We start from the raw sequence: 14,682 nt of genomic DNA, 5'->3' as shown, positions 1-14,682 counted from the left end.
GAGAAGCCCACGCACCACAACAAAGAGTAGCCCCCGCTCGGCGCAACTAGAGAAAGCCTGCACGCAGCAACAAAGACCCAACGCAGCCAAAAATAAAATAAATAAATAAATAAGACCTGGTAACCAGATGCAATGCAGGATCCTTGATTGAATTCCGTTTTGTTTTTTGTTTTTTAAGCCAGCTATTTGGGGAAATCTGATGGATTGTATATAGGTAATATTGTATCAATGGTGTTATGATTTTGTGGGAGTATGTCCTTGTTTTTAGGAAATGCAAGTTGAGGTTTTTAGGGATGGTGTATTATGATACCTGCAACTGGTTTTTCACGTGGTTCAGAAGGAAAAAAAGCTTATCTCAAGAAGGAAGGAGGGAGAAAACAAATGCAGCAAAACATTAACAATTGGTGAATCTAGGTGAGTGGTATATGGGTTTTCATTGTACTATTCTGTTCATTTTACTGTGGGTTTGAAAATCTTCAAAATAAAAAAATTAGAAAAAATCAGCAGTGGAGAAGAATGTAAGGAAAAGATATTTCAGGGCAATTTTTAAGCCCCCAAATGCTGAAATTCATTTTGAAGCATAATATTAAATATAATAAAGCCTAAGCATATACATAATTATAGAGCTGATTTATTTAACAAGATGGAAATAAAACCAAGTAGAAATAAGGCCTTTCTGGAAAAGTTACTTCTTAAAAATTTGGTGTGAAGGTCGATGGTGAACCGCCCACCAGGGGGCAGTGCAGGAGAGTGATTCTGTGCACAGCTGAGAGCTCTGGTTTTCTTTCTCACTCAACTGGATCCACAAGAGGTCGCTCCTCTCGGCACAAAACATTTTCAAGATTCTTAGACCACTTTAATAGAGAATGTGGTGCGTTTAATGTTGTCCCAGAGGTCCCTTGTCAAGATGCTATATATACGCTCAAGTTCTTACCACCCCTTTGAGTTACTCATTGCTGAGTTCTCCCACGTGTAGGCACGATGCATGTGTTAATAAACTGTTTTTTTCTCCTTAAAAAAAAAAAACAGAGAATGTGGATAGTTGTACTGCTTTCCGTTTCTTTCTCCCCACTCCGATCTGCTTCTGAATTCTTTGGATTTTTGCCTTGGCCCCTCTGCTTCGTGGAGTAGACTTCATGCAAGGGTCTGGATAAGATGGGTGTAGATCTGCCCTCCTGTGTGTGCTCCAAAGGCCAATAGTGCATTTGCCCACTCGCATCCCAGGAATTATATCTGTCTTTTTATTACAAACTGCCAGATCCTAGTCCTACTACAGTTCATCTTTAGATTCCCTAGGATCTATTGAAATTCTAGGAATTTCACTCAGGGATTTTCCCTCTCTTAAAGCTGTGATGTGCCTCCTTTTACTGAGTGGTTGACTTAAAAGGGCTGCCTTTCTGTGTAGGTAACCAAACAAGATGGGTTAGTATAAATGTTGTAGAAAGTTACCCAGCAGATTAAATGATTAGTCCGTGGTGAGTGGACTAATTTACCCAGTGCCTGTGGAACCAGATTGTGCTACTAGACTAGAATTAAAAACCACAGGGGTTAGGGGGTTAGCCCCAGACTCCTGAGCTGCTTATATTTAGGTGAAGGGGGCAGACCTGCCCCAAACAAATTTGGACAAGGTGCCCAGAGGAAGTGCTAAATTCAGATATAAGCAAAAGTTCTTTGGCGGGGGCAGGAGGAGGGGGTGGGTGTCACGTGCCCTATCTTGGCTCAGTACATCAGGTCCTGTCTAGAGGTCCTTCAAGGCCACACTCAGCATCAGGACAATACCAGCCTCTCCGGCTAGCTTGCTCTGACCCTCCCCAAATGAGTGAAGTGCCCTTCCTGTGTTGTCATCACGTCCAGTTCAGACGTCTATTCAGGGTTGTGAATTTGCATGTTCATCTCTCCTGAGGACAAAGACTGATTACTAATAGATCTGTGCATTTTCCCACTCTGGTTCCATTCCGGTCTTCCTCTTTTTTGGGGATCTTTTTCTCAAATACAATGGCATAGACTTGCTGACATCTTAAAAAGTAAAGCAAAGAAAAGGAAGTAACACTCATTGAGTGCCTTCTTTGTGTTGAACACTATTCACTGTGTTAGGTGTTTTATGAGCATCTTCTCCTTTAATCTTGTTCCTCTAACAAACTCGCCAAGCTTCTTCCCCTTTCAGGTCTTTGCACTTGCTATTTCCTTTCCTGGGAACTGTTTTTCCTCAAGTCCTCAAGAAGGTGGCTCCCTTTTCTGCTAACAAACATGTATACTTTACAAACCATTCTTCTGAGGTTGATTTTATTAGGCTGGTGACCCTGCTCTCCTCTCAGGGGTGGGTAGGGTCTCAGGGAGGAATTCGCTGAGGTCAGCCCGAGAACGTTGGACTTCCTCCCTCTCACTGTGTCCTTGCCCTTCTATCTGCTTCCCCAGTGCATCCTGGTCACTGGATGTCTCAAATTAGTTTACTAATTTTTATTATAATTGCTTTATTTGTACCTCATGATAATTGGTACCGTCATCCAGACTCTACCTCTCCCTAGGAGATGAGGGATTCAGTATTTTGGTTAGCTTTCCCCTTAAGTCTGGGCTAAGCCATCATCTTTTAACATAGAGTTTTGTTCTTTATAATCTGGAAGTCTAGGTCAGATCTTTATAAACAGATATATACTTAATAATTTAAAAATCCATCTATTTCTACAGATTTAGCATTAAAACAATATAACCAAGTGCTTATATTCTGTTTTACATATCTTCTGTTATAAATTCTTACTTTAAAAAATCTTCCCCATCCTTTGAGGCTCAATTCAAGTCTTAACTCCTCTGACGTTTTCTGCATCTGTAGTACCCAACATTAATCTTTCCTGCTCTGAGATCCTGTGGTCTACATACTTCAGTTTGGCCATTAATCTAGAGAATCTTATTTGTTATTTAATTGCTTTGTGTATCTGTATCTTATGTGACCTATGAGATGGTTAGATGCCAGTTGATGGTGGCAATGTGTTGTCAATTTTTGCAGTGTTGAAAAAGTGTCACTTCAAAGGACTTTTTTGAAGCAAAATATCTTTAAATAATTTATTTTTCCTAGTGGAGTTTTACTTATTTTCTTAAACACAATTCAAAACTTACTCATCTGGTTTAGGTTTTCTTAAAAGCATTTTCTTTGAATGTAGAATGATTATTTTTCTGTATTTTTACACACACTCCAAGGAAGTGTGTCAGAAAAGAAGGAATACTAATTATTTCCTATAGCTTATCTATAAAAAGCCATTTGGGAAAGTACACTCATTTTAATCTTTTATAGGACTTAGGGGTGGATTTTTATAGTTGTTATACTAAAGTCATTTTTAGTCTTCTACAGAAAATTTGTAAAGATTTATTTGATTAAAATGTCAATATTTGATATTGATTTATATCAATTAGCTATAATTGTCTAAGCATTCCTAATTATATGTTGAGCTTTCTAATTCTTACCAGAGCTGCTGCTTCCTGGTAAAGTTGAAACATCAGTCTCCAATCAGTTAGGTTAATCTCTGTATAATATAATTAAATTCATCTGACCTGGTTACTGGGTACATTTTAAATATCAGACTGATGCTTATCATGACACCACTACGAATATTTCAATTTTAAAGTTGACCTTTTAGAATCAGCCTTTCTTTAATCTGCCAGAATACTTAACAGAAATATTTCTTTTAAAAAGTAACCTGACTTTACTGCATTTAATTTAAAAAACTGAAGTGACTATAAAACGTGTATAAGGCAAACTGCCTTAAAAAACTAATGACATTTCTTTTTATTTATAGAGATACTTTCTAGTTGGGAGCAATCATGCAGAAACAAAATATCGTGTTTTGAAAATTGATAGAACAGAACCAAAAGATTTGGTAATAATTGATGATAGGGTAAGTATCTTGAAAACCTGAATACAAACAGAAACTTTCGTACTTGTTGTTTACAGGATATGAAATATCCTTACAGCTTCTAGTGATATATACTTTTTTTTATCATACATCTAAAAATTACAATTTTTCATGGTTGGCTAGAATTTGAATCTCTTATCTGGTTTCTAGAAATTACTGATGTCAGAAAGTATGCCAGAATTACACTTTGTCCCTCATTTTGATTTGTTTTACAAAGCAAACTCTTTGGATAAGATAATGAATATATTTTCTTAAAGGGGTGCCATTTTAAGGATTCAGTATAACTCTTAATATTTCATCCACCAAAGAGAGATTATTTATTACTCTGCTTTAATATGAAGCTACTTGAAGTCACAAAGGACTGGTAGAGTCTCTTCTGATCACTTGCTGGAGAAATGTTAAGCTATTCTTATCCAGATGTTATATTATCCAGAGTTGGAAATACAGACTTAATTCAGGTGGCACAAAAATATGAGACTTTTAGTCAAAAGAGAAATACAATAAGGTGGAATTGAACAGTTAATTTTAACTCTCAAATGAGAGCACCTTAACTAACCCTTTGTATGGAGGTTCCTGTCTGTGAATATTTCTGAATCCATGTAGATTCCTGGTTTTTCAAATATGTTAGTAGCTACAGTTTGGAAGCCATTTTACATAAGCTCTTTGCAAAGCTATTTTCTATGTTATAATAATTTTAGATAAATTGTATTTTGTGACTTCCTGTACTCCTGGGAGTCGTGGTTCCTATCCCATCCCCAACACACGCACCATCTGGGAGTTTTTATTAATATAATGTAATGATTCTTGGCTTTCTTTGGGGGTAGGAGTGGTTGATCAGGGATCTCTGAGAACCTGAGGAAAGCTATGGGCCTTCTCATAAAAATGCACATATGCACGTTTAACCAAAACTTTGCATACAATTTTAAGGGGTTTATAGATTTCGTGAAACTTGTCTGTGGATACCTTAAATCTCTGAATCTCTGTCCAGAAGATAAGGTTTTGATACACCTTTTTAGTACAGCAGCCTGGGATCCAGGAACCACCCTTAACTGCTAACGTTAAAGAATTTGTTGGCTTTAATAAAAAGAAACAAAATTGAGTTATTTGTAGTGAGGTGGATAGACCTAGAGACTGTCATACAGAGTGAGGTCAGTCAGAAAGAGAAAAACAAATACCGTATGCTAACACATATATATATGGAATCTAAAAAAAAAAAAAAAAACGGTTCTGAAGAACCTAGGGGCAGGACAGGAATAAAGACGCAGAGGTAGAGAATGGACCTGAGGACACGGGGAGGGGGAAGGGTAAGCTGGGACGAAGTGAGAGAGTGGCATGGACATATATACACTACCAAATATAAAACAGATAGCTAGTGGGAAGCAGCTGCATAGCACAGGGAGATCAGCTTGGTGCTTTGTGACCACCTAGAGGGGTGGGACAGGGAGGATGGGACGGAGATGCAAGAGGGAGGAGATATGGGGATATATGTATATGTATAGCTGATTCACTTTGTTATAAAGCAGAAACTAACACACCGTTGTAAAGCAATTATACTCCAATAAAGATGTTAAAAAAAAATTTGTTGGCTTTTTAAAATTGTAGCTTAATCCTGCACTATTATATATACTTCTCTGAAAGAGCTAATGATGTAAAGTTGTAGGCAGCTTCTAATTTTCAGGGGTAAATAAATAATGAACCTAAAAAGCGAGCACAACCTTACAGATTAAATTTGCTTATTTCTAGCATGTATATACTCAGCAAGAAGTGCGAGAACTTCTTGGCCGCTTGGATCTAGGAAATAGGACAAAGATGGGACAGAAAGGATCATCCGGGTTATTTCGAGCTGTTTCAGCTTTTGGTGTTGTAGGTAAGAAACATGCCTCCCTCTTACTACCTCTCTCTTTTTTTTTTTTTTTTTTTCCTACATAGACTCCTTGAAGATAGTTTGCAAGGCTTATATTTATATAGGTTTATAAATATGACCCATCCTCCGTGGCTTTGGTTGTTTAAAACTGAATTATCTATCAGCCAAGTATCAAACAGCCTTTATATAGCATCTGCTATGTGCTTAGGACTGTGTTCAGTTTCGTGTAGGATAGGAACAAATGTAGCGATGGTTTGGACCTTTAAGGAGTCTGTCTTGTCAAGGAATGAAAAAGTAAAAATTGGCTTGGATTGTAAACATCAGCTGGAAAAACAGATACAGGTAAAACCAGCTTTTAAGTTAAGAGGAATTTCTCCCAAGGACATGCTACAGTGTAAAGTGTCATAACCCCTTTCTCTGAATGACAACTGCTTTCTTACTCACTGAGAAACTTTGTTCTCTAAAATCACAGACTATCAGAAACTTTGCTCTTTAAAATTGTGTCAGTAAGAGAAAACATGCCCCTCTTGCCTGGATGAGCTAAGTCATTTTGACGCAGAGAAGCAGCCTCGATTGACAACTCATGCAGAGTTTCAGATAAGGGGTTTCTGGACACAGCAGTCTACAGCTCTGCTAACTTTATTGCTTTCAAAGAAATGAGACCACGAGTCTGCTTCACAATCTAGACTTGATGTTTATCTCTTTACATACAGTCTTGCTTTGGTTTGAGTCTCTTCGTTTAAATTTTACCTAATCGTGTCCCCAAATCCTATAATAACGCCTTTATTTATTCATGAACAAATATAGAAATGGCCTTGGCCTTTAAGGAGTCTGTGGTCTGGCTTGTGGGGCATTTGTGAGATGCCCCACAGTTCTTCTGGTGCGTTGTCCTTAGTGGGTCAGTAAATCTGTCTTTGCTCTACCATGGGTTTGTCCCGGGGAGTCTTAAGATGATTGGACTAGGATGGGGGACAAAACCCAGTGCATATGAAAACAACTCCAGGATTGGAATTAAGAGCCCAGCTGTGTAGTCAAAGGTAAATGGTATTGGAGATTACATAAGAGGTAGACTTCTTGGACCTGGCATGACAAGGAAAGATTTCCTGGAGAAGATGAGACTCAGGCTGGACCCTGGAGGAGAAGCAAGATTTGGATGGATGTGGGGAAGGGAGGAGAGAGCTCCAGTAGGGACAGCAGCAGAGGTGCGGGCATGAAGATGCCCATGGGTCCTGGGATGCTGGCAAGTAGTTGGGTGAGGCCAGGTCACTGGGACCTTGGAAGCCAAGCAGAGGGCAGTTGTATCTCAGCTTCCCTGTTGGCAGAGCCTTATTTCGAGTCTATTTTTTTTTTTAACACTTACAAAATTATCTCTCTGCTTCTTAAACCTACTGGACTGTATGCAGTATTGACTGAGTGATTGGTGTCTATAGATAGTAACAAAATTAATATGGTCTGAACTATGCTATATAGTTTCATATTCTCTTATGTTCATTTTTCTGATTAGTGCTTTCTATTTGGTGACCCTATATTTGTTGAGACTTTGATTATGCATATTCCCCTGTATTTGAAGTTCATTTTTCTTGGTGTGCTCTCATAGCCCTTCATGTGTAATCCATTTAGGTGCATTTTGTGCCTTAGGTGGCTGCCAAGGAAGGTTGAGAGTGGTAGGTATGATTGGTTTCTTCTCCGTAGGACTGGCCCCTTCTCTGTACATTCTGCTCAGTCTTGACAAATCCCTTGAGGTTTCGTGTTTAATGGGTACCTGTTTGTGGGCATGTGCATGTCGGTATATGTCATGTGAGTTCATGTGTTTAAATTCCATACATTCCATATGTGTTAAATTCCACTTTAAGTGTTACTTATATGTTAAAGAAAAAAAACTTGTAAGTAAAATGTGTCTTAAATACAGTAGGCTTAATTAGTTACTTAATAGGTTAAATTCATTCCTTTAAATGCTGATACTTTATTACAGCTTTTTAAAATGGAAATTTCCTAAAGTGTATGTAATATTGAATGCCTCATTAGCCAAGGTTAATTATTCAAAATTGAACCTTCCTTGATGATTAAGTATAACGAATTGAAGATCAGTTATTGAACTTTGTTTAAAAATAGCTGCCCTTGGCTGTTCTGGAGCTGTATTGGGCAGTTTGCCTTTACACTAAGTGGCCTCTAGATGCTGTACTGTGTTGTTGTAATGGTACTTTCATCATTCTTCATTGTTCTGGGCATATTTGCTTTTAGCAATATTCCTTGCCTCATTTTATTTTATTTTGAATTTTATTTTATTTATTTTTATACAGCAGGTTCTTATTAGTTATCTGTTTTATACATATTAGTGTACATATGTCAATCCCAATCTCCCAATTCCTCCTTGCCTCATTTTAAATCTGTTGATAACTAAGCTTGTAAAACCAAAGCTTTATTTTAATCAATTGATAACCAAGTTTATAACCAGATACTCATTTTATACACAAGTATTAGTTAATAAACTTTGGGTAAGGGCTGAAGGTGTCTCCATGTTTCTCTTAGGTGGCATTCTCAGGTATTTTGGTAGCAATTTCTCTCACAATTTGAGGCTTCTTTGAGACTGTCCTTGGATGGTGAAGTCACTAAAAGACTAACCTACCAGTAAAGTGACACAGTTATGTACTAAGTAAGCATTTGTTATCTTCAGGGCAATGCACTTTATGTATTCTAGTTCAACCATGTAGATAAAGCTTAGAATTTTTAAGAGTAAATAGGGAGTAAATAAAAGGCTATGATTTGTCTAGTACTGCCTTAGAAATAATGTGGGCTACTGAAATAGCAAAACACAAAATGCTTATCTTTGAAAAATGTATAGTCTGGTTGTCAAAATAATACATGTGTGAAAGGACTGGAATGGTTGTCTTCTGTGACTGAAATATTTTCTCTCAGCTTTTTCAGCATGCCTAATTTGTGAATAGTACTTTGGCTGGGATGTTTTGGACTGTTATCGTGGTTAATTTAATTCACAATCTATAAGAATCTAGAGCAGTGCTTCTCAACTATCTGTAGTAAAGGACCATTTTTTTTCCAGAAATGTGTCACAGGCCAACACAGGATCCTACTGTGCATAGCTTGTCTTCAGCTTGGGCCACATGTGACTCCTCACATAAGTTCAGTAATACCCAAACTAGTCTTGCATGTTCAAGGCAAGTTCGTTGATCATGAACTCAGATGTCTCTAAACCCTTACTTTCAATTCGTTTACTTGTCTTTTCGTGGGCTGGTACCGAAAGCTCAGGGACCATCACTGGTCCCCAGACATGGATTGATCCTGTCCTGTAGCTACCTTGCCCATTTCTGACCTACTCCATTGTTATTTGGCAGCCAGCAGGAGGCTTGGGAAACCACTGGATGGGATCATGAGCATCCCTCACAAAGTTGTTTTATCTGGTCCTGGGGCGCTCGGATGGAGTCGGTGGCTGGTGGCCTGTAGTCTTTACTACTCTCAGCTCTGTGACCATCCAGCCCCTTTTGATATATGTCCTTTTTCTGCCTGTGTCACCTGTCAGAAGATACTCTTGTAAGCTGCTAGTACAATGTGTCATTATAGCAGACTAAGTGATGGACTCAGTTGTTCTTTAAAGCAACACCCTTAGAAATAGATTGCAGATCCAAGATATAGGGAAAACAACAATAAAGTGTGAGCCTCAGACTAGTAAGGGAACAGTAGATTTGGTGTTAGAGAGTCACTTTGGTCCCTTGTGGTTTTTGATACTTCTCTGCCAGAGTGCTGTTCTCCCTGAAGGCTTTTAGGATAGGATAGTGACTAGCTGACACGGTGACCTCCCGGCAGGATACTGCCCTCTTCCCTGTTGGTGGGCTTGTGGGTCCTCTCCAGCCACCAGAACTCCACACCACTCCATCCTCCCACACTGTCCTTTTTTATTTACTTTGCTTGGTGTCCAACTCAAATGACACAGCCTTCTCTACTCGGAGAGAAAGAAATCACTTTTGCATGATGACTGTCATCTAGGCGTCTGGGAAATACTCAGGGAAATTGGTCTGGGATCAGAAGTACGTAGAATGAAGATGAAAAAATTTGTTCTGGTTTTCAGTATGTTAAAACAATGAATAGGCTGACTCTTGACAGAGGTCTATGCCAAGCTAAAGCCTTTTAATTGTTGGTTATATTTGATAGGAACCTTTTAAAAAGGAGTGACGTTTCCAACTGGTAGTAAAAAGGAAAAAGAAAATAATCTCATAATATGCTGAAAGCATTTTATGCTGGTAGAAAATATTCTTTTATGCAGTATATTTACCTTATCAAAATTATGAAGGGACATGTAGGATGAAATAAATATAGAGCTGAAAACATAAAATTCAGTTGGAATGCAGGTTGGGAGAAATTATTATAGAGAGGTTTTTTTTCTATAAAAAATAAATATATAGCAAGAACAAAGGGGAAACTCATTCATCTTGGGAATATTTATTACTTAAAGCCAATTAGATTCTCTTTTTTGGGTGTTTTTATGCTGTTCCCAAGACCCTTAATTTTGTAGGTTTTAGCCTTCTAAAAGGATAACTGCTTCCTAACTTGCTTTTAATGAGATTGACATTAGCTTTTTCTCCTATCTTAAATCCTTTAGCTTTAGTCAGGGAATTTTTAGCTAGTCTCCAAGGGGAGATGGGGAGGAGCATAAATGAACATTTTTTTAAAATGTGCTTTGTGGATCTCTCAAATGTAAGTATTTTTCATGGTTTTAATAGAAGTAGCCAGGTTCATAAAATCCCTGAGGTGTCTTTTATATATTTTGGCTCATTTATGTTAATATGTTCAATTACTAATTTTCTTTTTTGTCAGTTAAGAATAACAAGACACAGACAATGGGTATTTGCCATTTCTAGAGCTACCATTTATAGCACCAAGATCCTAGCTCAGGCTTTATAAAATGTAACACTCAGAGAGAGAGAGAGAAAGAGAGAGCAAGTGAGTACACCCACACATGCACATAAGAAAGTTAGTTTTGAAAAATGGTTACGCTATATATAAGATCCTTGGTTGAGCTTTTCTTTCAGTGCTTTGAATATGTTATCCCACAGCCTTCTGGCCTCTACTCTTTCTGATGGGCAGTCAGCTGTAAGTGACCGTATCTGACTCACCCTGTCAGTGAGTGGGGGTGATGGGATCCAGTATTTGTGCTGGGGTAAAGCCTCCACTCTACAAGTAGGACTGGGTAGAAGAAAGGAGCCCCCAATTTCAGATGTGCTTGCCTGGAATAGAGCGTCTGCAGCACAGAGCTGGAAGGAATGGGAAATGCTGGTGGCCTGCACCTCCTGAGCAGAAACCAAGGCTCTAGACTGAGAGCTGGGGAGGGAGGAAGGGGTACTGTCTTTTTCGGCGACACCTGCCGGGAGTAGATATTCTGTCCCACTGAATTGGGAGAAGGGTGTAGAAGGGAAACAAATTGCGGTTCGTATGTCACAGACTTGCTGTTCTTTCCAAGATCTAGTAGATTTTCTTGAATAAATGTTTCTCCATTTGCGGTATGCCATTAGGAGAATTTCCAGGAACTTTCAATGTTTTGTTTTGTTTTTATAATTTTTACCAGTTGTGGTTGTTTCACTGGGGAGGGGCTCTGCTGAGCTCCTCATGTAACCGGTTCAGAAGTGTTCCCCTCCCTCTCCCCCCAACCAACAAGAGAATTAGTTTTAACTCCCAAAGCAAAAGTTCTGGGAGCCAGAACATTTTTAACCAAGACTGTGTGGTAACTAGTATGTTGCTGAGAACTTAGTGTTACTGAACATTAATACGTGTGGTCTTTCTTTAATCAGGTTGTTTAGAGCAACATTTTTAAGTAAGATAAATATTTCTAGAGAATAATTCTAAGACAACCGAAAATTTGTATGGCTGTAAATCATAGAAATAATAAAGTAGGAAATGTGTCAAAAGTCTTTTGCCTTTTAAACATGTATCTAAAAGCATTACTAAGTTTAGGAAATGTATTTATCTTTCTTTTTTTCTTGTGTAGGTTTTGTCAGGTTTTTAGAAGGCTATTATATTGTGTTAATAACCAAAAGGAGGAAGATGGCAGATATTGGAGGTCATGCAATATATAAGATTGAAGATACAAATATGATCTATATACCCAATGATTCTGTACGGATTACTCATCCTGATGAAGCTAGGTATGTACTGGTGGTAACTGCTATTTTTTTACCTGGTAGACCAGTTAGAAAATAGAACATAGTCAAAAGATTATAAATGTTATGTTAAAATGTAAAATACTGGCTCAGAATGCTACAGCTTTTGTTCAAGGGCTATTAAAAACCCTCCATTAAAACAATTGATTTGAGCAGGAATCAACAAGGCTCCTAAAACCATTAGGTGAGAGGTTATTATTGAGGAACAGATATTCGCTCAGTCTCAACATACCATACTCCATAACTATCTTTATTATTTACAAAGAGAAAAAAATGACAGACATACTTACCAAATGATCAAACTTAGCATCACCAATAGTGAGACAAAACTGACATTATTTGCCTCTTAACGTGAAGCAATGGGAAGGACACCCACTACCTGTGTAGTTTTCTTACTAAAAATATTTAACTTGAAACTAAGCATGAGGAAATAATGAGATAAATCCATATTGTGGGACTTTCTGTAAGACACTGGTCTGGACCCTTCAAAAATGTCAATGTCGTGCAACACAGAAAGAGCCAGAGAGTTGTTCTAGAGTTTAGAATAGACATGACAAAGTGCAACACTTGAATTTCTGTTAGATCCTGGATTAAAACATGTGCGTGCATGCTCATGTACATGTACTCGTGCACACACACACACACACACACAGCTATAAAGGACTCTACTGGAACGGTTTGTTTATGGACCATATACTAGGGGATATTGGATCAGTATTAAATTTTGGGTGTATAATGATATTGTGGTTACTCAGGAGATTGTCCTTGTTCATAATAGATATATAATAAAATATTCAGGACTGAGGTTTCATCATGTCTGCTACTTACTGTAAATGGTTTAGAAAAATAAAATGTACATGTGTATTTAAAGAGAGAGAATGTATGTGTGTATAAATGTATAACGAGAAATATTCAACAGTGAATTCAGGTGAAGGATATACTGCTGCTTATTACACTATTTTTTCCCCCAATTTTTCTATGGATTTGAAACCTTTAAAGTTTTGGGGGGGGAAATTACTGGAATCTTGGGCATGTGGGGAAAGGCTATTAATAAATTAATAAATTGATAGAGAAAAGACTAGAATTGGTTTATTTTAATATTATAAAGGTTAAAATGGAACAAAGTTAGGCATGCTTATAAGTTTTTAGGGAAGGTAACAGTTTAGATTTTAATTACACTCAATACTTTCATAGTGTTGTTCTAGATACATGAACCAGAATTTAAAGGTGGTGTGGCTCTCTTGTTTAAGACCCTCTTAGATAGTGGTTTTCTGGACCTTTGTGACATTGTCTTTGGTATTTGGAAGCGGAGTAGTTAAAACATAATTTGTTTACACAAGGGTAAGTAGAGTTTACCGGATAGAGTGGACTTTTGTCTTATACTAACTGAAAAAAATTATGTCTCTTGTAGCTTACAGGCAGGCATAGTATGTTGAATAAAAGTGAATCCAAGAGGAATCTAAAAAAATGATACAAATGAACCTATTTACAAGACAGAAATAGACTCACAGACATAAGAAACAAATTTATGGTTACCAGAGGGGAAGGGGGGGCGATAAATTAGGAATTTGGGATTAACAGATACACGCTACTATATATAAAATAGATAAAAAACAAAGACCTACTGTATAGCACAGGGAACTATATTCAATATCTTGTAGTAACCTATAATGGAAAAGAATCTGAAAGAGTATATGTATACATATATGTGTGTGTATATATATATATAACTGAATCACTTTGCTGTACACTTGAAACATTGTAAATCAACAATACTTCAATACAAAATAAATTAATTTGAAAAAGTGAATCAGATAGGCCAGTGCATATAAATCCAAGGGATGGGGAAAAATTGAAGAGGTTTATATTATTTATAAGCCTCATCTTTACGATTCTTTAGCTGAGAATGGTAAAACAAATTACGTTCTTCTATATAGTGATATGACTATCTTTAAAGAGTGAACTTATCTTGTGATTAATATTGTATAGTAAATGGAATAATCCAGAATAAGATACAATTATATTAATAGCTTGTTATAGGTGGACTTATACTATTACTGGATAGGTAAACTTTTACCATACTTACAAAACTATGTAATCCAATAATGCATTTAAGTAAAAATGTTTGGTATGATATTAGGAAATAAAGTACTGTAAAACATTTCATACAAAATGATAACTAGAGGTTACCCCTTTAATGTATGGTTGTATCAACATTATAAAATTTGCTAGAGCAATTCACCACGTTAAAATATTGTTGGGAAAAATTGTGTTTATCTTAATATATGTAGAAAATATATTTGAGGGAATTCCCTGGCTCTCCGGTGGTTAGGACTCTGCGCTTTCACTGCCGAGGGCACACGTTCGATCCCTGGTCGGGGAACTAAGATCCCGCAAGCTGCACGGCGTGGCCAAAAAATATGTGTGTGTGTATTTATATTTATATATATTTTTTTCATATATATATATTTGACAAATTCAATACCCATTTGTGATCAGTGTCTTTAAAAGGTTGAAATGAATATGAAAAAGTGTTAACATTTATTAATCCTGAGTGGTAGATACATGGATACTTTATTCTGCATTTTTTTTCAGTTTAAAAAAACTTTGCAACTTAAAATTATGGTGACCCACAAACATTTGTGCTTGTTTTTGTTCCTCCACTCTCCAACCTCAAAGCATATTGTGAAAACAAGAACAGTATTTACTTCTGTCTTGCCCAAAGTCTAAGCACCCTATGTATGTA

General features: G+C 37.2%; 1 protein-coding gene across 4 annotated transcripts in view; it reads left to right on the top strand.

Moving 5' to 3' along the window:
- The window catches only part of FIG4 (FIG4 phosphoinositide 5-phosphatase), a 129,886-nt gene that overhangs the window by 19,925 nt on the left and 95,279 nt on the right, over nucleotides 1-14,682 (top strand). For all 4 annotated transcript variants that reach the window (XM_068551406.1, XM_068551405.1, XM_068551404.1 and 1 more), the window contains exons 2-4: nucleotides 3,789-3,887; nucleotides 5,649-5,772; nucleotides 11,765-11,921. In XM_068551406.1, the coding sequence (XP_068407507.1) occupies nucleotides 3,789-3,887; nucleotides 5,649-5,772; nucleotides 11,765-11,921 (380 nt within the window). The remainder of the gene's footprint in view (nucleotides 1-3,788; nucleotides 3,888-5,648; nucleotides 5,773-11,764; nucleotides 11,922-14,682) is intronic.

Source organism: Eschrichtius robustus, chromosome 9 (genome assembly GCF_028021215.1).
Source record: "Eschrichtius robustus isolate mEscRob2 chromosome 9, mEscRob2.pri, whole genome shotgun sequence".
NCBI classification, from domain to species: Eukaryota; Metazoa; Chordata; class Mammalia; order Artiodactyla; family Eschrichtiidae; genus Eschrichtius; species Eschrichtius robustus.
This window is presented reverse-complemented; position numbering and strand designations above follow the sequence as displayed.